The 27,812-nt window shown below is 41.3% G+C and overlaps 1 protein-coding gene across 1 annotated transcript; it reads right to left on the bottom strand.

The window, feature by feature from the left end:
- Positions 1–658: 658 nt before the first annotated feature.
- On the bottom strand, positions 659–23,188 carry YWHAB (tyrosine 3-monooxygenase/tryptophan 5-monooxygenase activation protein beta). The gene is made up of 6 exons (XM_081325042.1): positions 23,058–23,188; positions 17,339–17,640; positions 11,116–11,239; positions 7,263–7,426; positions 3,387–3,482; positions 659–2,814 (listed from the first exon to the last, which is right to left on the bottom strand). Exons 2-6 carry the CDS (start codon positions 17,630–17,632, stop codon positions 2,758–2,760), a joined length of 735 nt encoding a protein of 244 aa, XP_081181168.1. The 5' UTR covers positions 17,633–17,640; positions 23,058–23,188; the 3' UTR covers positions 659–2,757.
- Positions 23,189–27,812: the final 4,624 nt, after the last annotated feature.

Below are 27,812 nucleotides of genomic sequence, written 5' to 3'. Positions count from 1 at the left end.
GAATCTCTGTACTTCTGAGTCCACTATAAAATATAAAACCTTGTCTTTTATTAAAAAAATGTAGCTTTTGAGCAAATGAGTTCATACTTAAATTTCCTAAAGAATCTGGGGACCAATCTACTTTGAAGTATGAAAAGAATCTAAAAACATTCCAAAAGATTTCTTTTTGCATTTACAGGAAATGCAAAACTAGATGGAAAATCTATGTGAAGTAGATTTCTAAATGAAAGTGCCACAGAACGTATGTGTGTATAGAAACGTTGAGCTAATTCCTGTAAAGAGAATTATTCTCTCATGTGGATTGCTGCAGTATATGAGGTCACTTCAGACCTACCCACCCAAATTAGTGTACCATAGTCCATTCTTCTATTTGTGAATGTCAATTCAGTTCATAATGTTACCCATTATTTGTAAAAAACAAAACAAAAATAAATCTGTGCTGGAAACTAAAGTAACCACTTTGGTGTCAGGAATTGTCAGAACAGATGTAACTCCAAGAAACACATTTTTTCCTTATGGCCACACAACAATCTGTGTCTTCAGGCTGTTGCCACCTAGATTCTACAAAATGTGAAGACTGGCTTTAAGATACTTTATTGCAAGAGCTTGAGAAATATTTCTAGTGTCCAGATTAAAACAAGTACTCAAAGTAAATTTTCTATTTTATTAGATCCAATATTTATACCAAAGGGCAATTTGTTCTGAAATGAAGTTTTACAAGATTAACTTTTCTGATTATGATGCAGTTTGCTTTTTAACTCCTTTTAAAAAAATGTAGACTATAATGTACCTTATTTTTATACCCCTTATGAAGTACTGGTGATGTTTCCAGGAAAATTGGACAGTATAGTATAAGCTATCAAGTTATAAAGTACAATTTTATTCCATGTAGAAAACCAAATTTCAGTATTTTGCTCACAAAGAAATAGTAATAAGTTTAAATCATTTTAGACCAATAGAAAAATCAGTTCATAGACATCACCGATACAATTAATTACATCAATTGCATAATCTAATACAATCATATTGTTAGGGTCCCAAAATAACAGCCATTCCATCATATTGAATGTAGTCATAATTTTATCAAATGATTGTGATAACATAAAAAAAGAGAAACTACAAACTGATAAATTTTTTTATTTTTAAATCGTTTTACACTTTCCTGATTGTGTAGGGTGAAACTAGAACTGTTTGAAAGACATACACAAATCTAGTACATCGATAACCAGGTATTTCTTTTTGCTATACTATTCTCACAACCACATGTGTGCTAGTTAATACAACCATCACAGAAGCAAACTTTAGGCAAAATACTGGTCAGTAGAAACAATGCAAAAAGAGCTACCAGATATACAGACAGGCTCGGTTCCACATTCACTACTGCATTTATCAAGCGCCAAGAAAAACTGCACAATTTGTTCAGCTAGTAGAGGGGAATTTTGAAGTCAGTGCATGAATTTTCTTTTCAGCAAACAGTTGAACAGACAGATGGACTCTATAAGCCAAGTGGAATGTCACAAGCAGAGAAACGATACTGAAAAGACTAGTAAGAAAAATAGTCTAATCTTTCACTGCATTATTCATGCAACTACTACTGAATTCCAATCTTTTCCTGGACAAATTTATATAATTAAACATTATGATCTATATTTCTAAGAAAGTTAAGGAAAAGGTTATATACGAGCCTGTTATTTGCTTTGGACCAGGAGTGGCAAAAACTATAGCAGCAATAGGCCATCTGCATCTAAGCGAGACCTGTCCTCCAGCATATTTCACTTTTTACCATTACCAGAAATTAAACCCAATTACAATGAGTTTCTAATTTAAATTACATCAGGAGAGGCACAACTTGTACCAAGAACTCAAGGTATTTAAAGATACAGGTTTTTGTCCTGGAAGGAATTAATGTTTAACTTTTTTAAACTGAAAAAAAGATTATTTCATGCAATTATTCTACAGCTAATAAACTCATAAAAGTAGAATCCAAATTTCATGTTAATCCACTAGTCTATAAGGCAAATGTATAACGTATTACTGACTAAAATGATGTTGCCAGTGGCAAGAGCAGTGGACTATCTGCCCAGAGGCAAGGCCACATTTTTCTGCCACCATTATTTGCTAAGTTAGATTTTCATTTCCCCTTGGCTTTAAATGAAATTTAAGAAAAAAAATTAAAATTATATGAGCATTTGGCTAAAAAGCAGTGGGTCCATCATCATCATCATCATCATCATATTTTAAAAAAGAAATATCAGGATGAACATGCCTATTCAATTCACAGAAGTGAGCTTCTGAACTGGAATACCACACAGTAGATTGTTCCCCTTCCATGTTGCAGTATCACAATATAATCTCTATAATTTTCTATACAACTTTACAGCAGAATTGTACTTCAGCAACTTTGATACCAGATTATTATCCTTCCAAGGAATCACATGATTTGTATCTATTCTTTCATCATCTGAGTTTTGTAAAGTCAACTCTAATCGCAAAACCCATAATCACAGTGTTCAGTTAAAAAAATATAAACACGGTAATCATAACTGCAAGTGTTCATAATAGGAAAGGTTCAGAATGCCATTGTTCAGCTGATTTCCATTTGACATACACAGAACACCAACCAATTTTTTTTTACCCCACAGACAGTTTGCTACGTTGAGGTTGTGAAGTCGATGTACTATTCTTTTTGCTTGCCGCACAAAGGAATATAATGTGTAGGATACAGTGACATTGAACACATAGTGAAGCACGACAGACTTAGTTTTCGCCTTCTCCAGCTTCCCCTTCATCTCCCTGGTTTTCCGATGTCCATAGCTGCAAGAATATATGAGAATGTTTATGTTAAAAGCATGCAATTAATTTCACTGGTCTAGAAAGTTGATTACTGGGCAGTCTATTTTATACTGACTGGGCTTCAGCATAGCACTGAAGAGAAACAGTTAACAAACACAGACTAGAGAATATATGCAGGTAAAGAAATGAGTATATAAAGTATATCAACAGAAAACAAAGATATATTAGCAGATTGGAAAAAGCATTTATTAAGTTTTCTAACATAGATATGTTTGCTGTATAAAGCTTTATGTTATCCCTTACAGCAGGGGTCCCCAACCCCCAGTCCGCGCAAGGGGTGGGTAAGTGTGTGAAGCCACATTTGCGCAAGTGGCATGCATAAAACTATCCCTTCTCTCTCCCTGCAGTCACTGGCAGTCCGCAGAGAAAAAAAGGTTGGGGCCTGCTGCCTTATAATATTTCCAAAGATAACATTTTCCACAGGACTCCAATTGCCCATAAATAAAAAGTAACTGCATTTTTAGAAATAGTGTTAAAAATATGAAGTTCCACAGGAATTAACCCATATAGCCACTTTTTCCAAAGATACTTACAGTAAGATTATCTCTAAGTAGCTGCATAATCAGGGTGCTATCTTTGTAAGATTCTTCATTCAGTGTGTCTAGCTCAGCTATTGCTTCATCAAATGCCTAAAATAAATTCAAGTATTATTTGACTTGTTTTTTCTGCCATTTCCAACTAAGAAACACAATTTAAAGTCTAATTAAAGGTAAAGGTAAAAGGTAAAGGTTCCCCTGCACATGCTAGTCGTTTCCAACTCTAGGGGCCGGTGCTCATCTCTGTTTCAAAGCCGAAGAGCCAGCGCTTGTCCGAGGACGTCTCTGTGGTCATGTGGCCGGCATGACTAGACGCCAAAGGCGCATGGAACGCTGTTACCTTCCCACTGTAGTGGTCCCTATTTTTCTACTTGCATTTTTACGTGCTTTCGAACTGCTACGTTGGCAGAAGCTGGGACAAGTAACATGTGCTCACTCTGTTACGCGCCACTCGGGATTCGACCCGCCATACTGCCAACCTTCTGATCGACAAGCTCAGCGTCCTAACCCACTGAGCCACCGCGTCCCTAAAGTCTAATTAGAGTTAGCTAAATGGGAAATGGTGCTTACAAGGTTGGAATTGGGCTCTGGAGAGCAGCTGGGTTTATTGTTGCTACAAGGCTTTTCTGCTCCACTGCCCTGCCTAAGCTGTTGAACTCCATTGTGGAGTTGGTAATGGTGGACCTAAGATGTTGCTTTGGCGTGACAGAGTTAGGTGCAGCTTAAGAGTTAGTTCAAGGCCAGCATTGAGATGGTTCTCCTTTCTCCATGGCCAGTTCCAGTCAATATTGACAGATGAAGAGAGAGCCAGCTGAAACACCTTGATTTCAGCATGCTTCAGAGCTGAACACTCTTACCTATCCTGTTTAATATCTACATCAGGGGTTTCAAACTGGCGGCCTGTGGGCCAGATGCAGGCCACGCCCCCCCAGCTCCGCAAAGGCAAGAAACATTGTGATACATCACATGACGCAATCGAGTTTGACACCCGTGATCTACATGAAACTGCTGGGTGAGGTCATCCATAGCTTGACCCAGGATTGATCAGTGATGCTGCCTAGATCTTATCCTAGCAGCTGGAGGCTGTATGGGTATGGATGAAGAGGGATAGGTTTAAACTCAGCCCTGACAAGCTGAATGGCTATGGGTATATGAATTCTGCATTGTTTGTTCTGATTAGGATAGCACTTCCCCAAAAGAACCAGTTTGTCATTTTTAAGTCCCTTCTGGACTCCCAGCTCCTACTTGAAGAGTAGGTGGTAGCTGTGGTGAGGAAGGCCTTCACAGATTAATCTGGTATACCAAATGTACCCTTTCTTGGAGGAATCTCCCCCTTATAGTCATGCATGTATGGGTCACTTTGTGTATGAATTTCAATGCATGCTACTTGGGGCTGCCCTAAAAAAACCACTTGGAAGATTCAGCTAGTCCATGAAAAAAGTGGTGCAAACTGTTATGGACATACTTTAATATGTGTAATACAGTGAGGGGAAAAATATTTGATCCCCTGCTGATTTTGTACGTTTGCCTGCTGACAAAGAAATGATCAGTCTATAATTTTAATGGTAGGTTTATTTTAACAGTGAGACACAGAATAACAACAAAAAAATCTACAAAAATGCATTTCAAAAAAGTTATAATTTGATTTGCATTTTAATGAGTGAAATAAGTATTTGATCCCCTATCAATCAGCAAGATTTCTGGCTCCCAGGTGTCCTTTATACAGGTAACGAGCTGAGATTAGGAGCATTCTCTTAAAGGGAGTGCTCCTAATCTCAGCTTGTTACCTGTATAAAAGACACCTGTCCACAGAATCAATCAATCAATCAAGATTCCAAATTCTCCACTATGGCCAAGACCAAAGAGCTGTCCAAGGATGTCAGGGACAAGAATGTAGACCTACATAAGGCTAGAATAGGCCACAAGACTGTCACCAAGCAGCTTGGTGAGAAGGTGACAACAGATGGTGCAATTATTCACAAATGGAAGAAACACAAAATAACTGTCAATCTCCCTCAGTCTAGGGCTCCGTGCAAGATCTCATCTCATGGAGTTTCAACAATCATGAGAACAGTGAGGAATCAGCCCAGAACTACAGGGAGGATCTTGTCAATGATCTCAAGGCACCTGGGACCATAGTCACCAAGAAAACAATTGGTAACACACTACGCCGTGAGCCCCCTTTTTAAACTACTGTAATAAAACTTGAGAACCAAAAAAAAAGCACATGTATAGGCCCATCTGATGAACATCTGAATGATTCAGAGCAGAACTGAGTGAAAGTGTTGTGGTCAGCTAAGACCAAAATCGAGCTCTTTGGCATCAACTCAACTCGCCGTGTTTGGAGGAGGAATGCTGCCTATGAACCCAAGAACACCATCCCCACTGTCAAGCATGGAGATGGAAACATTATGCTTTGGGGATATTTTTCTGCTAAGGGGACAGGACAACTTCATCACATCAAAGGGACGATGGACAGGGCCATGTACCATCAAATCTTGGGTGAGAACCTCCTTCTCTCAGCCAGGGCAATGAAAATGGGTCATGGATGGGTATTCCAGCATGACAATGACCCAAAACACATGGCCAAGGCAACAAAGAAGTGGCTCAAGAAGAAGCACATTAAGGTCCTGGAGGGGCATAGCCAGTCTCCAGACCTTAATCCCATAGAAAACCTGTGGAGTGAGCTGAAGGTTCAAGCTGCCAAATGTCACCCTCGAAACCCTACTCTGCAAAGAGGAGTGGGACAAAATCCCTCCTGAGATGTGTGCAAACCTGGTGGCCAACCACAAAAAATGTCTGACCTCTGTGATTGCCAACAAGGGTTTTGCCACCAAGTACTAAGTCATGTTTTGCGAAGGGGTTAAATACTTATTTCACTCACTGAAATGCAAATCAATTTATAACTTTATTGAAATGAGTTTTTCTGGATTTTTGTTGTTGTTATTCTCTCTCTCATTGTTAAAATAAACCTACCATTACAATTATAGACTGATCATTTCTTTGTCAGTGGGCAAATGTACAAAAATCAGCAGGGGATCAAATAATTTTCCCCCCTAACTGTAAAGCCCTTTATAGCAATGGGCTTGGCTATCAGAAGGAGCACTTCTTTCTCATTTCTGCCTTTCTATAAGATCTGACACAAGAGGCACATTGTGCGTCCCTGGGACCTAAAAAACACTCTCTCTCTGAAACAGAACCACCCATTCCCAGTTCAGACAGCCTCAACTTTGGAAGTTTAAACAATCAGAAAACTCTTTTTCCCTCAAGCTCTGGAATAGGTCAGGGCATGCCCTTCTGGCATGCACTGCCTGTTTTGGTTAAGTATGCCTGTTTGTCTATTACAATAGCTAAAAATGAAATGAAAAGTAAAGGTATCTGTTTTCAATCCATATGTTGAGAATCCATATGTTGAGAATTAGTGTTGAGTATAAATCTAAATTGTAGATTGTGTAACTGGATCTAAATCAAAGTCATACCTTGCTTTTCCCCACTAACACTGGAATGCTATAGAATTTAAAAGTATGGACATTTTAAGTTATTGTTGTCTAGAGGCTATTTCCAGTATCCAGCTAGCTATTTTAGCTTTATAACATTTCATTACATATATTAGAGGATAATAATTCTCAAATATTAATGTAACCTAAACCAACAACTTATGTTCCCATTCCCTTTAATGCAGGGGTGTCAAACTGCTGGCCCGCAGGCCGGACGCGTCATCTGGAAGCCGCACCCACCCCATTGCCAGCAATGGCAAAAGAGTCCCGATACGTCTCGTGACGTCATGTGACATCGCAAGTTTGACATGTCTGCCTTAATGTATACTTCCTATTCTTCATCATTCACTAGTTTTCAATAAAATCAGGTCCTTACTGTCTTTGCCAGACTACAGGCTTTCTCAGGTGAGTTTAATATTTCATAGTAGAACACAGAGAAATTAAGTGCCAGACCAAGTCGAATAGGATGTGTTGGCTGCATCTCCTTCTTGCTGATTTCAAATGCTTCTTGATATGCCTGTTGAGAATTTGCTACTGTTGCTATGAAGAAAGATAAGTATTTTTAATTCCTCCTCATATTAGCAAATCAAGTAAGAAAGAAATAATGAAAATCTTGAACAATTAAACTGTATGTTCTTTCACAATTATTTTAGTACAGAAAACAAATTTGTTTGTTATATTTTTAGAACATCCAAAAATAAATATTCCTGGGAAAGAGTACTTAAGATTCCCATCCAAGTATTAGCCAGGCCCAACTTGCTTAACTGCTAAGCTTAGGTAAGTTCAGCTAGGTGTTGTCACCTGCTCAGATAACAATGTAAAACACACAGCCAAGGTGAGATTTTATTATAAAATTAGGCCGCAAATTAAAGACAACAGTAGGGCTACATTTAATTACAATCTCCACAGGTACTGGGAGGCAGATTGAAATTGGAGACCACCAGCACAGAAGGATGGTAAGGATTTCCTTGGGACTGCAGGCATGCCCTGTCTCTCAGCTGGAATTATCTCGGTGAGTTGCTGCTGACAGGAAATGCTCTGCTCCTTTCTTCTCATTTCACCACTACAGGCGACTTATATAACCATTTGTTTAGCAACCATTCAAAATTACAGTGGCACTGAAAAAAGAAACTTACGACTAGTCCTTGCACATATGGCTGTTACAGCAACCTACATTCAAGTAATCAAAATTCAGGTATTTATAAAGGTTGCAGCATTCCAGGGTGATGAGATCACCATTTGCAACCTTCCCAGACAGCCTCCAACAAAGCAAAATCAATGATGGAAGCTAGATTTGCTTAGCAACCGCAGTGATTTGCTTAACAATTGTGGCAATATATATATATGAGAGCATGCTTGCCCGCCACTCATGTGTAACCATCCCCTCCCCCCAACCCCCACCCAGTCAGCAAAGCCTGAAAGGTTGGGGAACTCTGCTTCAAAAAACTGTTATTCTTCAAATGGCATTAAAAGGGCTTGTATCAATTACAAAGCACATCACAGGGCTGTAGCCTTCATCAAATAAAATCTTGCAGCAGTTTCTGTTTTATGGCAAAATTGTTCTAGTAGGCAGCAAAGGGGTAGTACTGTGGAGATTAGAAACTAGCTTAGGACACCTGTTAAATTCCAACACACATTAAGTGTGTTGAGGAAGAAGAGATAAGGAAGATTTTGGTTTGGAGAGAGCAAGTAAAGCATAATTTGTGACGAGCAACTAAAAAGTTTGCTTCAATTTTAAAATCTGAGGATTTGAAGACTGAATTCACATGACCTAAACAAATCAATCAAGAAATTTCTAAAGAATGATCTGGGAATTTAAAAACTCCTAATTTTGTCATCACAAGCTTAAAATCTATTTTTAAAAATACTGTAGTAAGATAAAAGTGTCAATCAATATGAGAATACCTAAAGTTTATATTTGATTTTACACATGCAGAATTGCAAAGGATTTTTAAAATGGGAAAATATAAAAACATTTACAGACTGTATACTCTTTGTATGCAGGCAGTCCTAAACTTACAATGGCAACAGGGACCAGAATTTCTGTCACTAAGCAATGTGTTCATAAAATGTGACTCATTTGCTTAGTGACAGAAATCACTGCAGTACCATTTGCTGTCATTAACTGAATCTCAAGTTATTAGGGGAGGCAAGGCAACTTCCTGCTGCCTTCCCATAATCAAAGTCAATGGGGAAGCCATCAAGAAGTCACAAGCCCCTTTCAACGATTGATGAAAATTTGGTAAAGCAAATTAGAGATCAAGGTCAAGCAAATATTAAAAGGATATATCTTGCATTGATAGAAATTGATTCAGAGACAGAACTTGTTAAAGACTGTATGATAAAGTGGGCTCAGAATTTTCAAGAAGTCATTACAATGGATACTTGGGAAAAGATTTGGGTGAGAAATGTAAAGTTTACGCAGGCTCAAAATTTAAGAGAGAACTTTTATAAAATGTTGTATAGGTGGCACTTAGATCCTAAAAAATTAGCAAGTATGTATCCAAACTGCCAGCCCAAATGTTGGAGGTGTGGCGGTGAAGATGCAACGTATTTTCATATATGGTGGACCTGTAAAAAGGTTAAAGCTTTTTGGATTAAAATTTGGTGGAACATGCAAAAGATATTTAAGAAAAGGATAAAGTTTTGTCCGCAACTGTTTTTACTGGGCATTATTACTGATACTACTGTTGTGGACACTAAGCTGATGTTGAACTTAATTACGGCAGCGAGACTTTTAGTAGCGCAATATTGGAAGAAGGAAGAACTGCCGACTATAGAAGAATGGACTTTAAAAGGCTCCAATCTGGCGGAAATGGCAAAGATTTCAGCGTACTTGAAAGATCAATCGCAACAGAGATATATTGTGGAGTGGAGAAGATGGATTGATTATATCCAGAATAAATATGGGACTAAAAAGTTTCATCTAGCATTTGAATAAGTACTGATGTGATATTTATATTGCTTGTAGTTATTTTATAAGAGTTAAAGTGCGATAGATTTAATATTTTATTGTTGTTTGCATAAGGTAGACTATGATTGCTTGTATTTTTATACCCTGTATTGAGCTCTGGGAAGTCGGGGAGGGGGGAGGGGGAAGGGAGGGAGGTGTTGGGGAGGGTTGGGGAGAGGGGAGGGGGTTGGGAGGGGTTTTGTCTTTTAAAAAAATGTATTGTAAAACTTTTCAATAAAAAAAAGAAGTCACAAGCCCCAGGCCCACAAGCAGGTAGGTGGCTGCTGCCAGGTAGGGGAAGGACCAAGGGGATGGAGATATAGGGGGGTGGGTCAAGGATGTGCAGGAGGCACTGTGTGCATCAGGGAAGATGAGCAAGGTGCCAAGTGGGTCAAGTGCAGAGAAGCTGTGGGGAAGGTACATGGGAGAGGGAGACTTGCAATCTTCCCTGCTGGCTTCTTCGACTTTTCTGGGCAAGCTGGCAGGGAAGGTTGCAAATGGTGATCATGTGATCGTGGGGTGTTTGGCAACTGATTGTAAAGGCAAACAGTTTGTCAAGTATCCAGACTGTGATCTGAAGCTCCAAGAACCAGTCATAACCACCGTTCATTCAATGCTGTCGTAACTTCAAACAGTAGCTGAATCGTCAAGGACCAGTTATAGTGGCCTAACAGATCCTTCCACAATGTATGTAAAAAGTGGGTGGAGGAAGATGAAGCATGGGGAATTAACCTAAGTTTCTGCCTATCTTTAGCTGGGATATCTGGAACAGCATTACCGGAATCTAGTTCCAGTCCCAGCCTGAAAAGATTACACAATAAAATATCAATAACTTAGCAAAAAGAACACCCCCACAAGTTAAACTAACATATGCACAGCCCACTTCATCCCAAGATTTTAAGGTACATGAAAAATTAGATTTCTATAAATATATACAGCAAACACATTTCATTCCATACATCTGTGCCTTTACAGGGTTAAGATGTGGAGAACAAGAACAACAAGTGACTCATGCTTTCTGCTTCCCACGCATTCTGAAGTAGAACGGAGTAGAACATTCACATTTTCTCTTGTGATCAGATCTCAAGTCTCCTTGCACTGGGAGCACTGGTTAACTTGGAAGGCATAAATGCAATGAAACTCACTTCTTCCCTATATTTTGACAATCCTGAGTCAATTTGTAATTAGAAATGTTGGAACAAACCTTTAAGATGCTATCTATAGTGCCTGTAGGACATCATAAAAGATACCCTACCATATAAGATACGTCACTTACTTTGCTTGTTGTCACCAGATGCCACCTCTGAAAGGTATCTGTAGTAATCGCCTTTCATTTTCAAATAGAAGACTTTACTTTCTGGTTGTGTGGCATTAACAATAAGGTACTTATCTAAGAGTTCCTGAAAAACAAATTAGCCATACAATTAAAAATTCTATTCAATTCAATTTATCATTATTTATTGAGATGAATTTTAGCAAATAAATTTCAGACGTTTTATTTGTTCAGTATGAAGGATGACTAATGATGTCCTCAACACAAGCTAGAGCTTTACAAAGTAAACAGGTGGCCATATTCATCACATAAAAAATATGTCCTGCTTATTAATGAATAGACACACAGAGATAAAACCTCTCTATCCAGAAAATAATGAGCAAACACATCTAACAAAGGTAAATAATTAGTGAGCATAATTAATATGCAGGAAAATCAAAGCAACTTTAACTAATGGTTCAAATTCAAAGTTAATAAGAAAATAAAGAGCCATATCAATAGTTTCATCTATCTGGTAGTAACATTTAGAGTAACCTATCGTAACAAGCCCAACTAGCAGTTTTTACTGACTTATCAGAAATGGAATATAAGTAAAATGACATTCATGTACATGTGATAATAAGTTATCTCACATCAAGTTATTTTTCCCCACTCATTTTGCTAATCAGCCCAGCCTACTTTCATTAGCTAAGGTTCATAAAAGTTCACTCTTTAGAAGGAAAATAAAACATAAACAAGGGCAAAGCTGCAGATTAGACTGCTGGCAATTTTTCCTTTGGGAAAAAGGACATTTACAGTGAATCTATTGTTCTATATACCTACAATGGAAGAAGGTATCCAATAGTGGAGCATACAAAAGTAATCCTAAATAGTAGAAGAATCTTAAGGTCTAGCTACCATGTTTGCCCAAAAATAAGACCAGGTATTATATTAATTTTTGCTCTAAAGGATGCATTAGGGCTTATTTTTCGGATAGGTTTTATTTTGGGGAAAATATGCACTAAATGCATCTGTCTGATTAACAATCTTAACTGGGGCTTATTTTGGGGGTGGGGCTTATATTTCATGCATCCTGAAAAATCATGCTAGGGCTTATTTTCCAGTCGGGTCTTATTTTCGGGGAAATACAGTAGTGGGAGGAACTATTCTTTGCAGGACTGTTTAGCCAAAGGAGTCTTCAAAAGAAGAATAACTTCTAGTAGTTGCAGTTGCAAATTATCTCTCATTGAGCTATACATGTGGTGCAGTACACAGACCAAAGATCAACAAGTAGTAATGTACTACAAAAATATAAAATCACAATATAAGGAAAGAAGTTTCTAGGATAAAAGCCTATGATATACAATAAAATCAAAATGTGCATATTCAACGTTTTTATTTTAACAGCTTCATAAGGTCCAAGTAAAAGAAGCACATCGGTGCTTTAAAAATAGTTTGACAAACAATGTACAATACCACATAGCCACTCCTCCTAGAGCAGGAGTATGAAACTGCCGGCCCACAGGCTGGATGCATCACACCAGAACCGCACCCACCCCATTGCCAGCAATGGGGAAAAAGTCACAATATGTCAAGACACATCATGTGACGTCGTGGGTTTGACACTTGTGTCCTAGAGGAATATTGAAAGTAATAAAGGTGACAGCACTTCATCTAGAATTGAACATGACCCTCTCTGGAACATGACTGAACTCGAGAGACAGTAAATAGCATAACACAGCAGGCTTAATGGCATGGAAACTCTGTAACCAAGGGCTGTTTAAGGGCATATAGAGGTGGTCAATGAGTCTGTATTCAAAGGTTCTGGTCTGGTAGCCTCTTACAGCTACAGAACATCCACTTTGGATCATGCTTTTTCTAACAGTGACTCAATCTACAGCAAATGATGGGAGCTAATTTCAATGAAAACAAGAAATAACCTTTGACACTATGCTGTAATCCAGCAATAAAGCTGAGGGACACTCCTGAAGACACGATCTTGAGTTTTGAAAATCAGCATGTGAAAGTAATGGCTATCAGTAAGGTTCTTCAACAAGAAATGGCTCTGAAACTTTAAAATTGGAATACACATTGCCCCCCTTTTAAGCTAGAACAGGGGTTTCCCCACCAAGGGTGCAAGATGATATTCCAAGGGGTGTGAAAACTTGGGTTTAGAAGTTTCAAAATTATAGTGTACGTGCATAATTCATTATTTCAAAATTTTGCAAGGGGGTGCAAGATCAGAAGCGCTCTAGGGGTGCAGGGTATAGAAAAGGTTGGGAGCCGCTGAGCTAGAGCATCCTTTTGGGGCCATAACCCTTTCAGAATTTTTACAAGGCGAGTCCATTAATATCTTAACTAATATTCATTTTAGCTAATATGGCTTAGATATGAGAGAATGGACTAGAGCAGTATTTCTTAAAGTGTGATATGAGGAGCCCCAAGTCTCCCAAGGCCTTCTCAGAGGTCCACAAATTCAAAATTTGTCAAACGTTGAAGGTATGTCTGGTTTAATGAAAAGAAGGACTAGGGAGTGATGGTGTTCCAATATCTAAGGGAATGACGCAAAGAAGAGGACAGTCAATCTATTATTCAAAGCACATGAAGACAGAACAAGACTAATCAAGGAGAGAAGGAACCTAGAACTAAGAAGAAATTTCCTGACAGTTAGAACAATTAATCAGTGGAACAATTTGCCTCCATAAACTGGAAGTTTTTAAGAAGAGAGTACCTACCGTGGCCTAGAGCCAATCGCGCAGGTCCATCAGGACACTGCCCAGAGCTGCAGGCCTGCCCAGCACGAAGGAGGCGAAGTGGTCGACTAGGTAACCCCGCGTACAGGTGGTAGAGCATGCCCAGGGCCAGCAGGGAAAAGGCCACCACGAGCAGGGAAAGCCAGATCCCCATCAGCGTCAAGGTTGCCCAGGCCCAGCAGAGATTGGGGGGAGGCATGCAATCCTAGCTGTGGCTGCTGACAGACACCGTCGCCCCCCATGTGCTCGCTGGCCTGTGTGCGGGGGCAGATGGTGTCAGGCAGCAGCCGTCCTGGCACCTGCCTTTCCTTTCCTTCCCCCATGGCAATGGCACCCGTGCCCTGCCCCTTGCCTCGGCTCGCATCACCCCGCAGGATGAACCTCCTGCCCACTGCCCTCTCCCCCAACCCTGCCCCCACAGGCATCCTCCCCATGAGCAACATCGAGGTGGCCATGCCCACCCAGTCTGTCGTGATCCCTGCAATTATGCCCACCAGTGGGCCATGCCTCCTGCCCCCTCCCGAGGGCACCATAATGCTGGTGCGGCTCTGGCACTTTGCGATAAATAAGTGGGTTTGGGGTTGAAGTTTGGGCACTCAGTCTCTAAAAGGTTTGCCATCACTAGTATAGGGTCTCCTGCTTGAGCAGGGGGTTGGACTAGAAGACCTCCAAGGTCCCCAACTCTATTATTGTTATGTTTGGGAGGGGAATTGAAATACCAGTATTTTTTTCCCCATTAAAACAGGTGAGTCAAACTCAATTTCATTGAGGGCCGCATCAGCACTGCGGTTGCCCTCAGGGGGCCGGGTGGGTGCAGCCTATTGGGGGGCATGGCTGGAATGCGTGTGGCCTACTGGGTGGGCATGGCCAGCTCTACATCATTCATGTCAAGGGTACCTATGGGGGCCTGGGAAGGAGTGGGACAGATCTGAGCGTCTCTGGCAGAAGGAGATGGGACCAGGGACGGTGCCAAGGCATGGTCCACTGGAGGAGCCTCACTGTTCCTCTCAGGCCATGCGGGGGGGTGGGAGGCTGGACGGTGGCATGGAGGCCAAATGCCCAGCCCAGCCCTCAAGCACCCGCGGCACTAAGCCCAGCCCCACTTCCCCAAGGGGGCGCCCAGCTGTACTTACCTCCTCAAGCCTGCTGCTGTATTTGCTCTCCTTAGCCAGGTTGCTCATGATGGGTACGAGGGCAAAGTCAAGCTTTGTATCCAAAGCTTCCTTAGCAATAGGATGGGAGACCCCCCCCAGGATAGGCCAGGGGGAAGGGGCAAGGGGATGGTGAAAGGGCATTAGGACAGGACTAAGGCAGGACTTCCCTCAGACCTTCCCTCTCCTTCCTTCCTAAGAGTGGTGGGAAAATATTTGAGATGAAGGAGGGAGAAAAACAGGCAGGAAACGCAGCTAGGGAAGTGTCATCCTTCCTGAGGAATAAAGAAATGCACCATCGCCTGGAAGTGGCCAGCACACAGCCCTCGCCTACTTCACATATCCAGCTTGGTGGGCTCTGGGGGAGGGGATGCCATGAGCAGCATGAGAGTCGATGTTACCTGCACAGTGCTGCCCAGCCCCCAGCCTGCCCGGTTTTGGCAGGCAGCAGGGCGCTCTCCTCACAGTGCCAAGAGCTGAGTCGGGTGGCATGAATCTGAAGTGAAGTGCAATGCTGCCCAGCCCTTAGCGTGTAGGCAGGGCCATGTGCTGGCCACTTCCAGGTGATGGTGCATTTCTTCATTCCTCACAAAGGATAATACCTCCCCAGCGCGCGCCCAGTGGGCAGGGCCAATGCGGCAGAGGCTGGTCCCTCGCTGTTTCCAGACGGCCTGGTGGAGCTAAGACTGAATGTGTTTCAGCATAGAGGGCCACCATGAAATTGTACATTGGCTCCCAGCTGGCCAGGGCCAAGGCAGCGAGGGCCGTTCCCTCACTGTTTCTAGGATGGGTTCGCGGGCCACATGAAACCACTTTGCGGGCCAGATCCGGCCCCAGGCTTTGTGTTTGACATGTCAGCATTAAAATAAGTTTTTTTCATGAAAAATATTTTATGACCTGAATTAGAGGCATTTGAGGAATTCGAAAACTGGCTGTCCACAAACAGACAACCAAGTTGAAAAGTCCAGAGAAAGGGAGACTTCTAATGGGATGGATGCGTCAGAAAAACATCAGTAGCCTGATCAAGTAAGAGGTCTGCGAGAACGCTCAGCTTTTTTCTCTTGATCCCTAGACTCTTATGAAATTTCTTTCTTGGTAAAGTCAATTTTCTAGTTGTATCTAAAATAGGATACTCGTTTGCCATTGTCTTTCCTCCTAACTAATAAAAGAGAGGATACAGAGCCCACAAAATCCTCATACAGGGACAGAAAGTAATAACCTAGTTTTTCCTCTTTTCTCCAGTAATTTGCTTTTTCTCCACTTGCAAGTAGTTGAGTGGGCAACTGACCACGATGAGGGCGTCTGAGAGGGAAGAAGAGAAAGGGTGATTGTATTCTCCTCACATATGCATTTCCCCATTATAAGCAGAGTCATTTGGTAGCCATGCTTAGCAAAAAAAAAAAAAAAGCAGTTCCCATATTATGATATCGAATTGGCAGGTGTTGGTGTGCTGGGAAGAACAATCATAGGAAGGGAACTTAGAGGTCTTCTAGTTCAATCCCCTGCCCAAGACGGGAATCTTTATTTCTGGACAAATGTTTGATCTTTTCTTGAAAGCCTCCAGCGATGGAGCATGCGAGGAACCCACTCTCAGTTCCAGAAGTCAGGAAGCTCATTGCAAGTTATCTTTACTACCATAACTGCCACTGATTTCTGAGATATTATCAAAATTCTTTCCAATGGGGACAGCATTAGGCTGTCTGTGCATGCTCTGATCATGCTAAGAGGTTAACGAAAAGACAAAACTGAAAAAAGAAAAGCATAATAAAAGTTATAAGATTGCAGACTATTGAAAGGAATTAAAATGACCACTTCTTTCTTCAGGAAAACCTGAAAGTGTGAATCTATGTAGCAAAATAAAAGGAATAACCCACTACAGGATGAAACAGCTTATAACAGGCATGTCAAACTCACGACGTCAATGGGGTGGGCGCAGTTTCGTCGTGATGCATCCGGCCCATGGGCCAGCAGTTTGACATGCCTGGCTTATAATATACTTGCAGCGATTAAGTGGATGAAACAAACAAAATTACCTGAGGGGAAAAAAGGGCGATTTAAAGCCATTCTGAATAGTTATCTGCCTGATATCAAGTGGAAATCTCCAAAGAATTTATTAACTGTATATAATGATGTGTTTTTAATTTATATAAGTGCATAAGTTACATATTACAGCAAGCCTTAAAAGATTTCTTTCAGTGAACTAATTACAAACGTTTCTTTCTGTTGAACTGTATTAGATTGAACAAGCAATAAAACTTATACTGTTGATGCAACACAACAAGTATTTTTAGAAATAATATACTTTAAGAAGTGCTGGAATACAGATTGCTACTGGACTCTCACCAGAACATCATTGCATATGTCTTGCAACTCAGCCTCAATCTTCTCACGATATTCTCTTCCCATCTGCTGTTTTTTCTCATTCCGTTCTGTCTTCTGTTCAATGCTGGAAATGACACGCCAAGAAGAACGACGAGCACCAACCACATTTTTGTAGGCAACAGATAGTAGATTCCTTTCTTCATTGGATAGCTCATGACCCTGCTCAGTGACGGCCTTCATAGCAGCAGCCATATCATCATAGCGTTCGGCCTGCTCAGCCAATTTGGCCTTCTGTACAAGCTCACTTTTATCCATCGTTATCCCTAAAGAATAAGAAAAATCTAAGTAGTACATAATGTGCATTTCATATTCATGTCCCTCAAATCTAGAGAAAAATACTTTAATAGTAAAAGCAATATATTTTTATGTCTGAGCTAAAAAAAATGAGAACAGTTTGCTCTTCAATAGTGTGAAAATTAGACTGAGGGGAGTTTCCCAGACAAGAAATAAAATTACCACAGACACCTATCACCAAGCCTGAAAAATGATAATAAAAGTGTCCATTAAATCATGGGAAATGAAAAGGGAAAAGGATAAAATAGGACTAGATTTGAAACTGTTGCCTCATATTGACAAGACAACAGTCAACTGCTTAAAATAGTTTAAGCCTAAAAAAAAGGTAAAGGTAAAGGTTCCCCCGCACATGCGTGCTAGTCGTTTCCGACTCTAGGGGCCGGTGCTCATCTCCGTTTCAAAGCCGAAGAGCCAGCGCTTGTCCGAGGTCATCTCCGTGGTCATGTGGCCGGCATGACTAGATGCCAAAGGCGCACGGAACGCTGTTACCTTCCCACCATAGTGGTCCCTATTTTTCTACTTGAATTTTTACGTGCTTTCGAACTGCTAGGTGGGCAGAAGCTGGGACGAGTAACAGGCGCTCACTCTGCTACGCGGCACTCGGGATTTGATCCACCAAACTGCCGACCTTCTGATCGACAAGCTCAGTGTGCAATAAAATAAATAAAATAAAATAAAATAAATAAATAAATAAAATAAAATAAATAAAGCCTAGTGTGCAATAAAAATCTATAGACAAAAGGGGACCAGACAAATAAGGATTTTTTAAAAAAAATATTTTGTGTAGTAGACCATCAATTTCTCTAATCCTTATTTTTATACCCCATACATGTTTTATCATAACTACATTTCCAAGAATTTGGTTTCACCACTTCGTTATTTGCTAGAATCATCAGATCCAGCACTATACTTGAAAGGGATTAGTGCCAGCTTGCTGTGAATTGGAATCTAACCAGCTTTAAAAAAACAGAGCACAAGATAACTGAAAAACAGACCTAATTAATAGCAGATACCCTACCTACAATGATAGAGTGACATGCCTTCTTTCTGCAACCCAGTAAGCCTAGGGACTCAACTTTATACGCAAGCGATGGAAATACAGAACAGGCAGAAGAGCTACCTGGATTTGTGTCCAAAGTGTTAAAGAAAATCAGAACCAGACTGAAATGCAAACACCCTTATATTATTTTTATGCACTGAGACCTATTTTTCTTTGTTCCAATTTCATATTAGATTCTATAGGAACAGAAAGTGGAATTCCTTACTAAAAAGTATATGTATGTGCACAAACTCTCAAAGTATTGAATTCTAAGTTTGAAGATGAGATTCTGTTTTTCTGTTCTACAATCAGTGCAACACTATGGGAGTCACTAGCTGTTACTATACAAACAAGATAAATAAAAGAATAAACAAACCTCCAACTTGTAAGTCATTCTTAACCATTTCCTAAATCCCTGCAATATTCAAAAACCATTTCTATGAATCTCTTATAATCACAAGAGACACAAAGATGGATATTGTTCTTAATACAATATTTTTTAGCAGCAGGAAAATAACTTCCAAAATTTTGTTTTGACAAGTAGAAAGAGCTCAGCAATCTTTGACACTAAGCTAAGCCATGATCTGAATCATGGACAATATTAGCTTCAAATCAATCACAATATTTTAAACTCTATTAACCCCAGATATTGAATTGTCTCATTCTGTTGCCCAAATTGTACCAGCAGAATAATTCATTGTCCCTTTTCAGCATCCTGAAATTACTCTGCAGTTAAGAGGGTTCTCTAGAGCAGACTTAGACTACATATAGCAAATCTACTCTGCTAAATAATGCATGTAGTCTTTCATGATTAAATATTGCTCACTTGAACAAACTTCCTTTGAAATAATCCATAAATGCATATAACTTCTAATTCAACTTTCTGTTCCTCAATTTGTCATATAACTTGGAATGGAAGAAACTAGGCCTCACAAACTAGGCCAATTGACAGAACATCTTAACATCAACTTCACCTGCATTTATATATGCAGCTGATAAATAACGTGGCACTCAGAAATTTAATTAGAGAAGCCAAACAGGAAATACTGTAACAGCCAGTCACAGATACAACAAATCTTCAAAATTTGGAGATATCTCAGAATGCAATGTATTTGCTATCAATTTTAGAGTAAAAAATTGCTAATAGATATCCCAACTGTCCTTTCTGCTCACCCAGGAGTACAAAACTAAAATACTTCTTTCTGAAAATAGGAATTATGAAGGATAAAGCTTGCTAGCCACCAGAAATAATTAAGGTAATTAAGGCTTATCATCTCCATTACATTAAGGAAAACAAAAATGAATTGATTGTTCAGAAGCATGGCTCTTTATGTCTATGGACATTCTCAGTCATTCATGACATGGTTGTTCCAAAGGTGCTTTTTCAAAAGACAACTGGACTTTTCGCTTCTCATCCAAGAAACTGAACAGAACTGAGGAAGCACATTTGCGACATGGCTGTTTACATTTTCTTATTCTGGGATAATTACTTTGCTTCTGATTTATATAATGTAGGATTTTTCCCCTGTCAAAAAGTATGATTAGGTTGAACCTATAGTCCCTAACAAAAGGATATGAATGACTAGGCACAGTGTTGTTTGATCAAAAGGAATGAACTTGGTTGAGATTTGTAAAAAAATGATTAATTTCATGTCTTACAGGACTTCTAACACTTATTAAATTTTATATTTTATTGTGATAATAGGCCTGTGCCCAACATATTTATAACATAATTTGTTATAAATTTGTTATAAGACTCTGGAGACAATACAATACATTCCTTCAAAAGAGGTGTTTGTTTTTTTATTAAGAATCTACATGGGGCTAAATGGGTAAAGGAAGAGTCTGAAAAATGGGAGTGTTTGGAAAGAACTGAATAATGATTCAAAACTTTGGTATTGCAACTGATTATAGGAGTTTTTGAAGATAAGTTACAGTTTCAACTGTAAAAATATCATTCATGGTATTTTATTGGCTGGGTTCACACAATTTACTAAGCCATTATATAATCTGCTTGATTTTGGATTATTATACTACTGCATTATATATGAAACAAATTATATTAGAAACTAAATTGGAAGGGGCATTAAGGTCATTATATCCAACAACCAGGTCAATACAAACATCCAAATTAAGCATTCCAAACAATGCTCTCTAAACTGTATTGAAAACATCTAATGGATCCCACTACCTATCTGCCTAAATGGTTCCACAATTCTTTTAAAATTTTACGTTGCCAAACCTTTTGGATTTATGGCAAATTACAATCAAATAGAATACAATATAGTAAAATGCAGGGGTGGGAGTTTACAAATTGTTTTTGATTATGGGTAGTTAGATCCTTGTTTATTTTTTAGATATTAAAGAAACAACCCTAGTTCTCTTAAGAAGCAAATTCAACCCAAATTAAATAGCAAGACAAGTATCTCCAACTGTCAGATATTACTATTAGATCACAGGCGCTGGAAATCACACAATCAATCATGAATTTTAGGAAATTTGTTAACAACAGAAACAAGAAGAAAGCAAAAAGGGGGGAAGAAAAGCTTTAAAAACAAATGACAAATATAATTCCCTTTATAATTCAGGCACACAGACATGCTGATGCAAGACCAACAGAGGCATTGACAGATACTGCAGATTATGACATGCTCTCCCAACAGGCTGTATCAGCTGGTGGTGACTTTTCAGGGAATGCAACAGTAGTATATCCTTCGGGCCTATTCCAATAGTGTGGCAATATATCACTTGCTCTTTATGGAAGAGCAAGTTTTCACATGTTGTTTTACTTTTAATGGCCATAAGCAAGTGAATAATTAGCTACAGTTGATAACTCACCTTATAAAATAGTCTTAGATACTTATTGTGCCAGCATCAAAACAAGCGTCTTTCTACATATAATATATTATGCTAATTGATAACCACATGAACAATTTATTAATTTCTCTTGGCAACAGTATGGTAGCACTTTGGCAATGTCTTCTTGCAGGATCCTTTCTGATCTTTAAGTGTAGCCTACAGCTCTAGAATTCTTTGGTAGTCTTCCATCCAGTACTAACCAGAACCAACCCTGCTGGGTTTCTGAACATAGAGAAGGCCAGCTAAATGCTAGCAGTTCCCAAGGCACTCAAGATGATATGGGCTTTCATTTCAGATTACAGAGACTAAGGTGGAGGCTTCCCACGGGGAAAGCTCAATTGTGATGATTTGCAAAAGAACAACAAAATTCTGGAGCAAGTGCAATCTTTTTTTTTTTAAAAAAAAACGGCTCCTCAGATCTCCTCACTAGGATCTCTCATCCTCACAGATCCAATTGCTTTATCATTCCAACCTAGTTGGGGAAAGGCCTACCCATCTGCTCTCACCACAGATCCGCACTCCGTTCCTTTTTTTCCTAATGGGAATTCCCGAATGTACAACGCATGCAACAATAACCTCTTCTGCGGTGATAGGTAAGATGCAACCTCAAGATCACTGAATTTGAAATAGAATATATGCGTGATACGAAGAATTCTGCTCCGGGTCTACTTCGGAGCCTAATTTAAGCCACCGCGTTTAAGGAACCGGGATCCTATCGCTCCGGGGCGGGGGCGGGGGAAGAGAGAAACAAGGCGGATTGGGCAGTCATAAAGGTCGCGTTGAAAAAGAAGCCCGCCCTCCACTCGCTCTGCGACCGCAGCGGGGCCTCCCCCAGAAGCGCCGCCAAGAACGAAGAGCCCCGTCTCCGGTTGGTTACGCACAGGTGAGCACGCCCATGGCCGAGCAGCAGAGGCGGCGGCAGCAGGTGACTCAGGCAGGGCGTGGCGCTGCCAAGCTTAGGTGACCCCTCGCCTGGCTCCAGCGGCGGAACGGACCAAAAAGCAGCGCGCCAAGAGCAGGCGATGATTCCCTCCTCCCCTCCGCTCCGCAGGCGGCACTCCCGTGGCGGGAGCCGGGCAGTTTCAGGGGAAGCGTGGCGGAAGACCCCCGCGGACCTCAGTGGGCCCGTCGTTTCGGCGTTTCGGGAACAGCGCACCCCAGAACCCTCCGGCAGGCTCAAGTGGCCGGAACCGAGCAGGCCTCGGCTCCGCTCACCTTCCCCCCCCCCTCCGCTCCCTTCGGTTATACCAGGGGTCGGCAACCTCGGCTCTTTTATGACTCGTGGACTTCAACTCCCAGAATTCCTGAGCCAGCATAGCTGGCTCAGGAATTCTGGGAGTTGAAGTCCACGAGTCATAAAAGAGCCGAGGTTGCCGACCCCTGGGTTATACGGAGGAAGGGCAGAGAGCAGCCGCCGCAGCCGCTCAGCGGTGAGGGCGGGGGACGTTCGGAGGAGGGGAGGGAGAGTTTTGGCGGGACAGCGCTCACCTGACTGGGTGCGACCGTGGCGAAACGAGAGGAACGTTCGGGCCTCGGGCAGCGGGCGAAGCGAGCGTGTCGGCGCGCAGCCAGCCGCTTCCCTCTCACTACACTTACACACCCTGCGGCTCCCGCGGCTACTTCCGCCGCCAGGGTCACGCCTTTTCCGGCACGGACACTCCTCTCCTTCCTCCCCGCCCTCTTTTCTTTTCCGCTCAGCCCATTGGGCGAACCGGACCGCGGAAAGGAGTGGGCCGGCGGCAAGCGAGGCGAGGTTGCTCCGTAGTTAGGGCAACGGGCATGTGCGTTTGCAGGTCTGCGCCGGGGTGGGCGCGGGGGAAGCAGAAGAGACGGGCTTTTCCAACGAAGTCCCTCCTCCCGCCGGACAGGACAGGCCTTGACCGCCGCAGGACTCTCGTTCGTTTGGCACCGCCCTTACTTTGCTTCAGCCCAGCCCCCTCCTTGCCTGGGTCAGATCGACCAGGTATAGGATTTTCTGAAAGATACTAAAGGGGAACCAAAGGAGGGGGGGGGGGAGAGAGATGTGCGCTCCCCTCTTCGCTTTTCCCCGATGGTAGCTTCTCTTGCAGCACGGATTTGCAGCTGCACCTTGCAGTCGATTCCAAACGGAATTGAAAGGCGGGGTTTGCGGTGATTCGGGGAGTGAGAGAAGGAGACCTCCAGAGCGACCACTAGAGGGCAGCAAACGCATCCAGAGAAAGGGGCTGTAGCCAACCTCTTGCGTCCATCTGGATTTTGCACACCAGATTTTGTGGCTCTAGTACTGATGCTGTCAGGTCCCCAAACCCTCATTCTTTACCTTGCATGTGTATATATATATATACTTTCTGCTCTCTCCTCTTGCCTTCATCCCTATGAGAAAGGAATGTGTCTTCCTTATCAGGGAGATGATTACAGGGAAACGAAACTGGAGAAGACCTTGAGATGCACCCCAACTGTGCCAGCTAACTGTTCTTCTGTCCAGCTGTGGATTGGCTGGATTTCAAACGAACATTATGACTTTGGTGGGAAGAGGAATATTGCTTCCATAACTATACTGTTTCGACGGGCTTTTCCCCAGATCTTGCTTTGACGTCCCTACTGTCATTGACCCCTAATAAAAGTATCCTTTTGAGACAATGCCTGTTTCAAGAGCTCTGCTTTCTTGGATGGTTAGTTGAAGTGGGACCTTATAGGTGGAACCTATTCTTTCCCGTTTTTATTCCTCCCCGCAGCGGGCTTGGATGCGTAAACCTCCAAAACTGTTTTCCTCTCTCAAATGCATCTATGTACTCTTCCGCTTATGGCTTCATAAAATGGGGAGGTCTCTTTGGCGAGGTTTGCCTTCCGGGCCAGAGAGCTCCTGGAGAAGATGAAAGATGACGGGCTTGCATGGAGGATTTTCCTTCCATAGTATCTCTGATCCCAAAGGACAATTGGCGGCTCTCGCGCTTCTTAAGCAGGCATATCAGTTTTAGGCCAAGCCCAGGCTACGGGCATCCAGTTGAGGGAAGCAACCTGCCAATCACGGGCCATGGTTCCTCATGGTTTCCAGTTGTGCTCTTGATGCTTTCCAGAGTTTAGAATAAACTGGGTTCTTTGTTTCAGTTGATCCTTCTAGGCAATAGTATGTAACTCACATAGAATTAAGCTGAGTTTTTAAAGATTATGGCTTAGCAAACGAGCCATAATAAATAATGCTATTTGAACTCAAACCTTGGTGACAAATGGACACAAATGAGCATTTTTTTAGGCATTAGTACAAAGGGATTTTTGCAATGGTTGCCTTCTGGAATGTTTTTTACTTGAACCTTTGGGCTTGGGATTTCCTTGTAATCTCCCATTCAAGTACTAAATATTCTGACCCTGCTAGGCTTTTCAGGGTGAGGTCAGATCCACAGAATATTGCTATGGTTGGAGAAGAACATGTCTACACACCACCACCTAAATCTCATCTGCCTACAGCTGAAACTGCAGGCACCATACCCGCTAAGGACAGCTTTCCACTTTCTGTTCTGGGAATGGAAAGGGAAAATTGAGATAGGGGAAGAGGCAAGATGGCAATTCTGCCTTAAATTTACTGATTGCCTCAGTGGCTATTAAGCATTGCATCATAATAACCATTGCATCATATCTTCCAAATGTTCTATAGTGTTTAACTGAAATCCACGTTTAACCTGATGCTCCCTGGGTGGCTGTTGTGAAAATGAAGTTGGACCTACGCCTTTATTCCCTAAACTCCTTTATAAAAAAACACAAGTTGATATTATATTAAAAACAAAGAGTAGATTTGCTTCTTCCCCCTCTGCTTTCAGTATGGCAGTTGTGGCCTAAATAGAAAAAGATTCCATATATATATCCTTTTATCTTCTCATCTAGATTTGTAGCCTAGTTCCTAATGGGCTGGTTAATATTCATGCTTCTGAAATATGATTGAGGTCTGATAAACCTTCATGTTATGGGAGTGGCCTTTCCCAAGTAAAAGCTCTTGAGTGGACAAAGAAACATATTTCCCTGATAAACATTGATGTGAGTGGAGAAAATATATGCCTGGAAGCAGGGCTTTTTTTCTCATAGAACGCTCAGAACGGAGTTCCGGCACCTTTTTTGGATGGAACCTTGTAGGATAGGCAAGGCGGGTTGTATGACGTGTGAGTTCCGGCACCTTTTTCTTTTACAAAAAAAGCACTGCCTGGAAGAAATCTAGTTTGCTTAGACTTTCAGATAAGAGTCCCAAAGGTGCTTTTTCACGAGGCAACTGGACTTTCTTGTTTTTCTTTGAAGACATTTTTTGCTGAAGAAGCTTCTTGGAAGAGAAGCGAAACATCTTCAAAGAAAAACAAAGTCAAGTTGCCTCGTGAAAAAGCACCTTAGGGATAACTATGACCTGGATGACTGAAAATTTCCATAGACATTCAGATAGAGTCCTTCTGACAGTTGATTATAGGAGATCATCACCCTGAAATGTGAAACAAGCTGATTTCTGTCTCTGCCTGATTCTACTCAGCTAGAGGGAAATCTCAATAGTACCCTTACTTTGCCTCTGCCCATTCTAACTAGTACAATAACTTCCTTGTGTCTGGGGGAGAATGACAAGTAACTTCTCTTAATGGAATTGGATGCTTCAATTGAGCTTGAGAGAAGATTTATCCATCAGTTACAATTGGCCTGCCTATTTATTAATAGCTATGAAATTTCTTACCACTTTGGAGGTATTGAAAAAAGGAAGATAGGTAAATGAAAAAGAGCTAGAATTAGGCTTTAAACATATTTTAAAAATGCAGCAAAACAGGGGTGTCAATATGGGGGTTATAAAAAGTCAAGATGGTGGCCACAAGCACAAAATTGTAACAACTGTCTGCTCTAGATGAGTTCAAATCACCAGGACCTGACAGATTACATTCCAGAGTTCTGACGGAACTGGCAGATGTGATCTCGGAATCATTGAACCATATTTTTCAAGGATCCTGGAGCATCGGGGACTACCAGAGAACTGGAAAAGAGCTGATGTGGTTCCCATCATCAAAAACGAAAAACAACAACACAGATCCAGGTAACTAAAGACCAATCAGCCTGACATCAATACCTGGGAAGATCCTGGAAAAGATAAACAAGCAACTGATCTGCAAATACCTAGAAGCAAGTAAAGTTATAACCAGAAGCCAACATGGGTTTGCCAAAAACAGATCATGCCAAACAAACAGCAGTATGCAGCAGCAGCAGCCAAAAAAGCCAATGCAATCCTAGGTTGTATTAACAGGGATTAAATCAAGATCAAGTGAAGTACTAGTACAGCTTTGTAAAGCCTTAGTAAGATCACATATTGCATCCTGTTTTGGTCACCACAATATAAAAAAGATGGTGAGACTCTAGAAAGAGTGCAGAGAAGAGTAACAAAGAAGATTGTGGGCTGGAAGCTAAAACATATGAAGAACGGTTGCAAGAATTGGGTATGACTAGTCCAGGGATAGGCAACCTCGGCTCTTTTATGACTCATGGACTTCAACTCCCAGAATTCCTGAGTCAGTTGACTCAGGAATTCTGGGAGTTGAAGTCCATGAGTCATAAAAGAGCCGAGGTTGCCTACCCCTGGACTAGTCTAATGAAGGGCGAGGGGTGATAGCAGTGTTCCAATAGCTGAGAGGCCACCACAGAAAAGAGGGGTGCTGGTGGTGTCAATCTATTCTCCAAAGCACCAGAAGGCAAGAAAAGAAACAATGTAAACTAATCAATGACAGGACCATCCTAGAACTAAGGAGAAATTTCCTAACGGTGAGAACAGTTAGCCAGTGGAATGAGTTGCCTTCACTGGAGACTTTTAAGAATAGAATGGACAGCCACTTGTCTGAAATGGTATAGGGCCTCCTGCTTGAGCAGGGAATTGGAGTAGAAGACCTCCAAAGTCCCTTCCAACTCTGTTATTCTGAATAAATATAACATAATATAACAGAATAACAGAGTTGGAAGGGACCTTGGAGGTCTTCTAGTCCAAACTCAAGCAGGAGACCCTATACCATTCCAGAAAATAGAACATGGGTTCTATTTACAGGAAAATAAATTACAATTGAGGAAACTCTGTAAAAGAATGAAATCAATGAAAGGTAGCAAGCTCTCTCTCCTTTTGATTGACCCTGTGATTTTTTTTAAAAATGAACACCTGGAAAAGAGGCTGCTTTGACAAGCGAGCTCTTCTTATTTACTGTTGTGGAATGGTGAGATAACAAACTTCTCACTCTGATCCCAGTTAGATAATTATTTCCCACT

Source organism: Vipera berus (assembly GCF_964194415.1).
Source record: "Vipera berus genome assembly, chromosome: 3".
Classification (NCBI taxonomy): Eukaryota; Metazoa; Chordata; class Lepidosauria; order Squamata; family Viperidae; genus Vipera; species Vipera berus.
Note: the sequence above shows the minus strand (reverse complement) of the source record. Positions and strands in the feature narration are given on the sequence as shown.

Coding starts and splice junctions, on each gene's coding strand:
- YWHAB (XM_081325042.1), bottom strand. CDS start 17,632: ATGGATAAAAGTGAGCTTGTACAGAAGGCCAAATTGGCTGAGCAGGCC. Junction 11,240..17,338: donor ACATATGCAATGATGTTCTG/GTGAGAGTCCAG, acceptor TTTGTTTTTCAG/GAACTCTTAGATAAGTACCT. Junction 3,483..7,262: donor CCTGTAGTCTGGCAAAGACA/GTAAGGACCTGA, acceptor AATTTATTTTAG/GCATTTGATGAAGCAATAGC.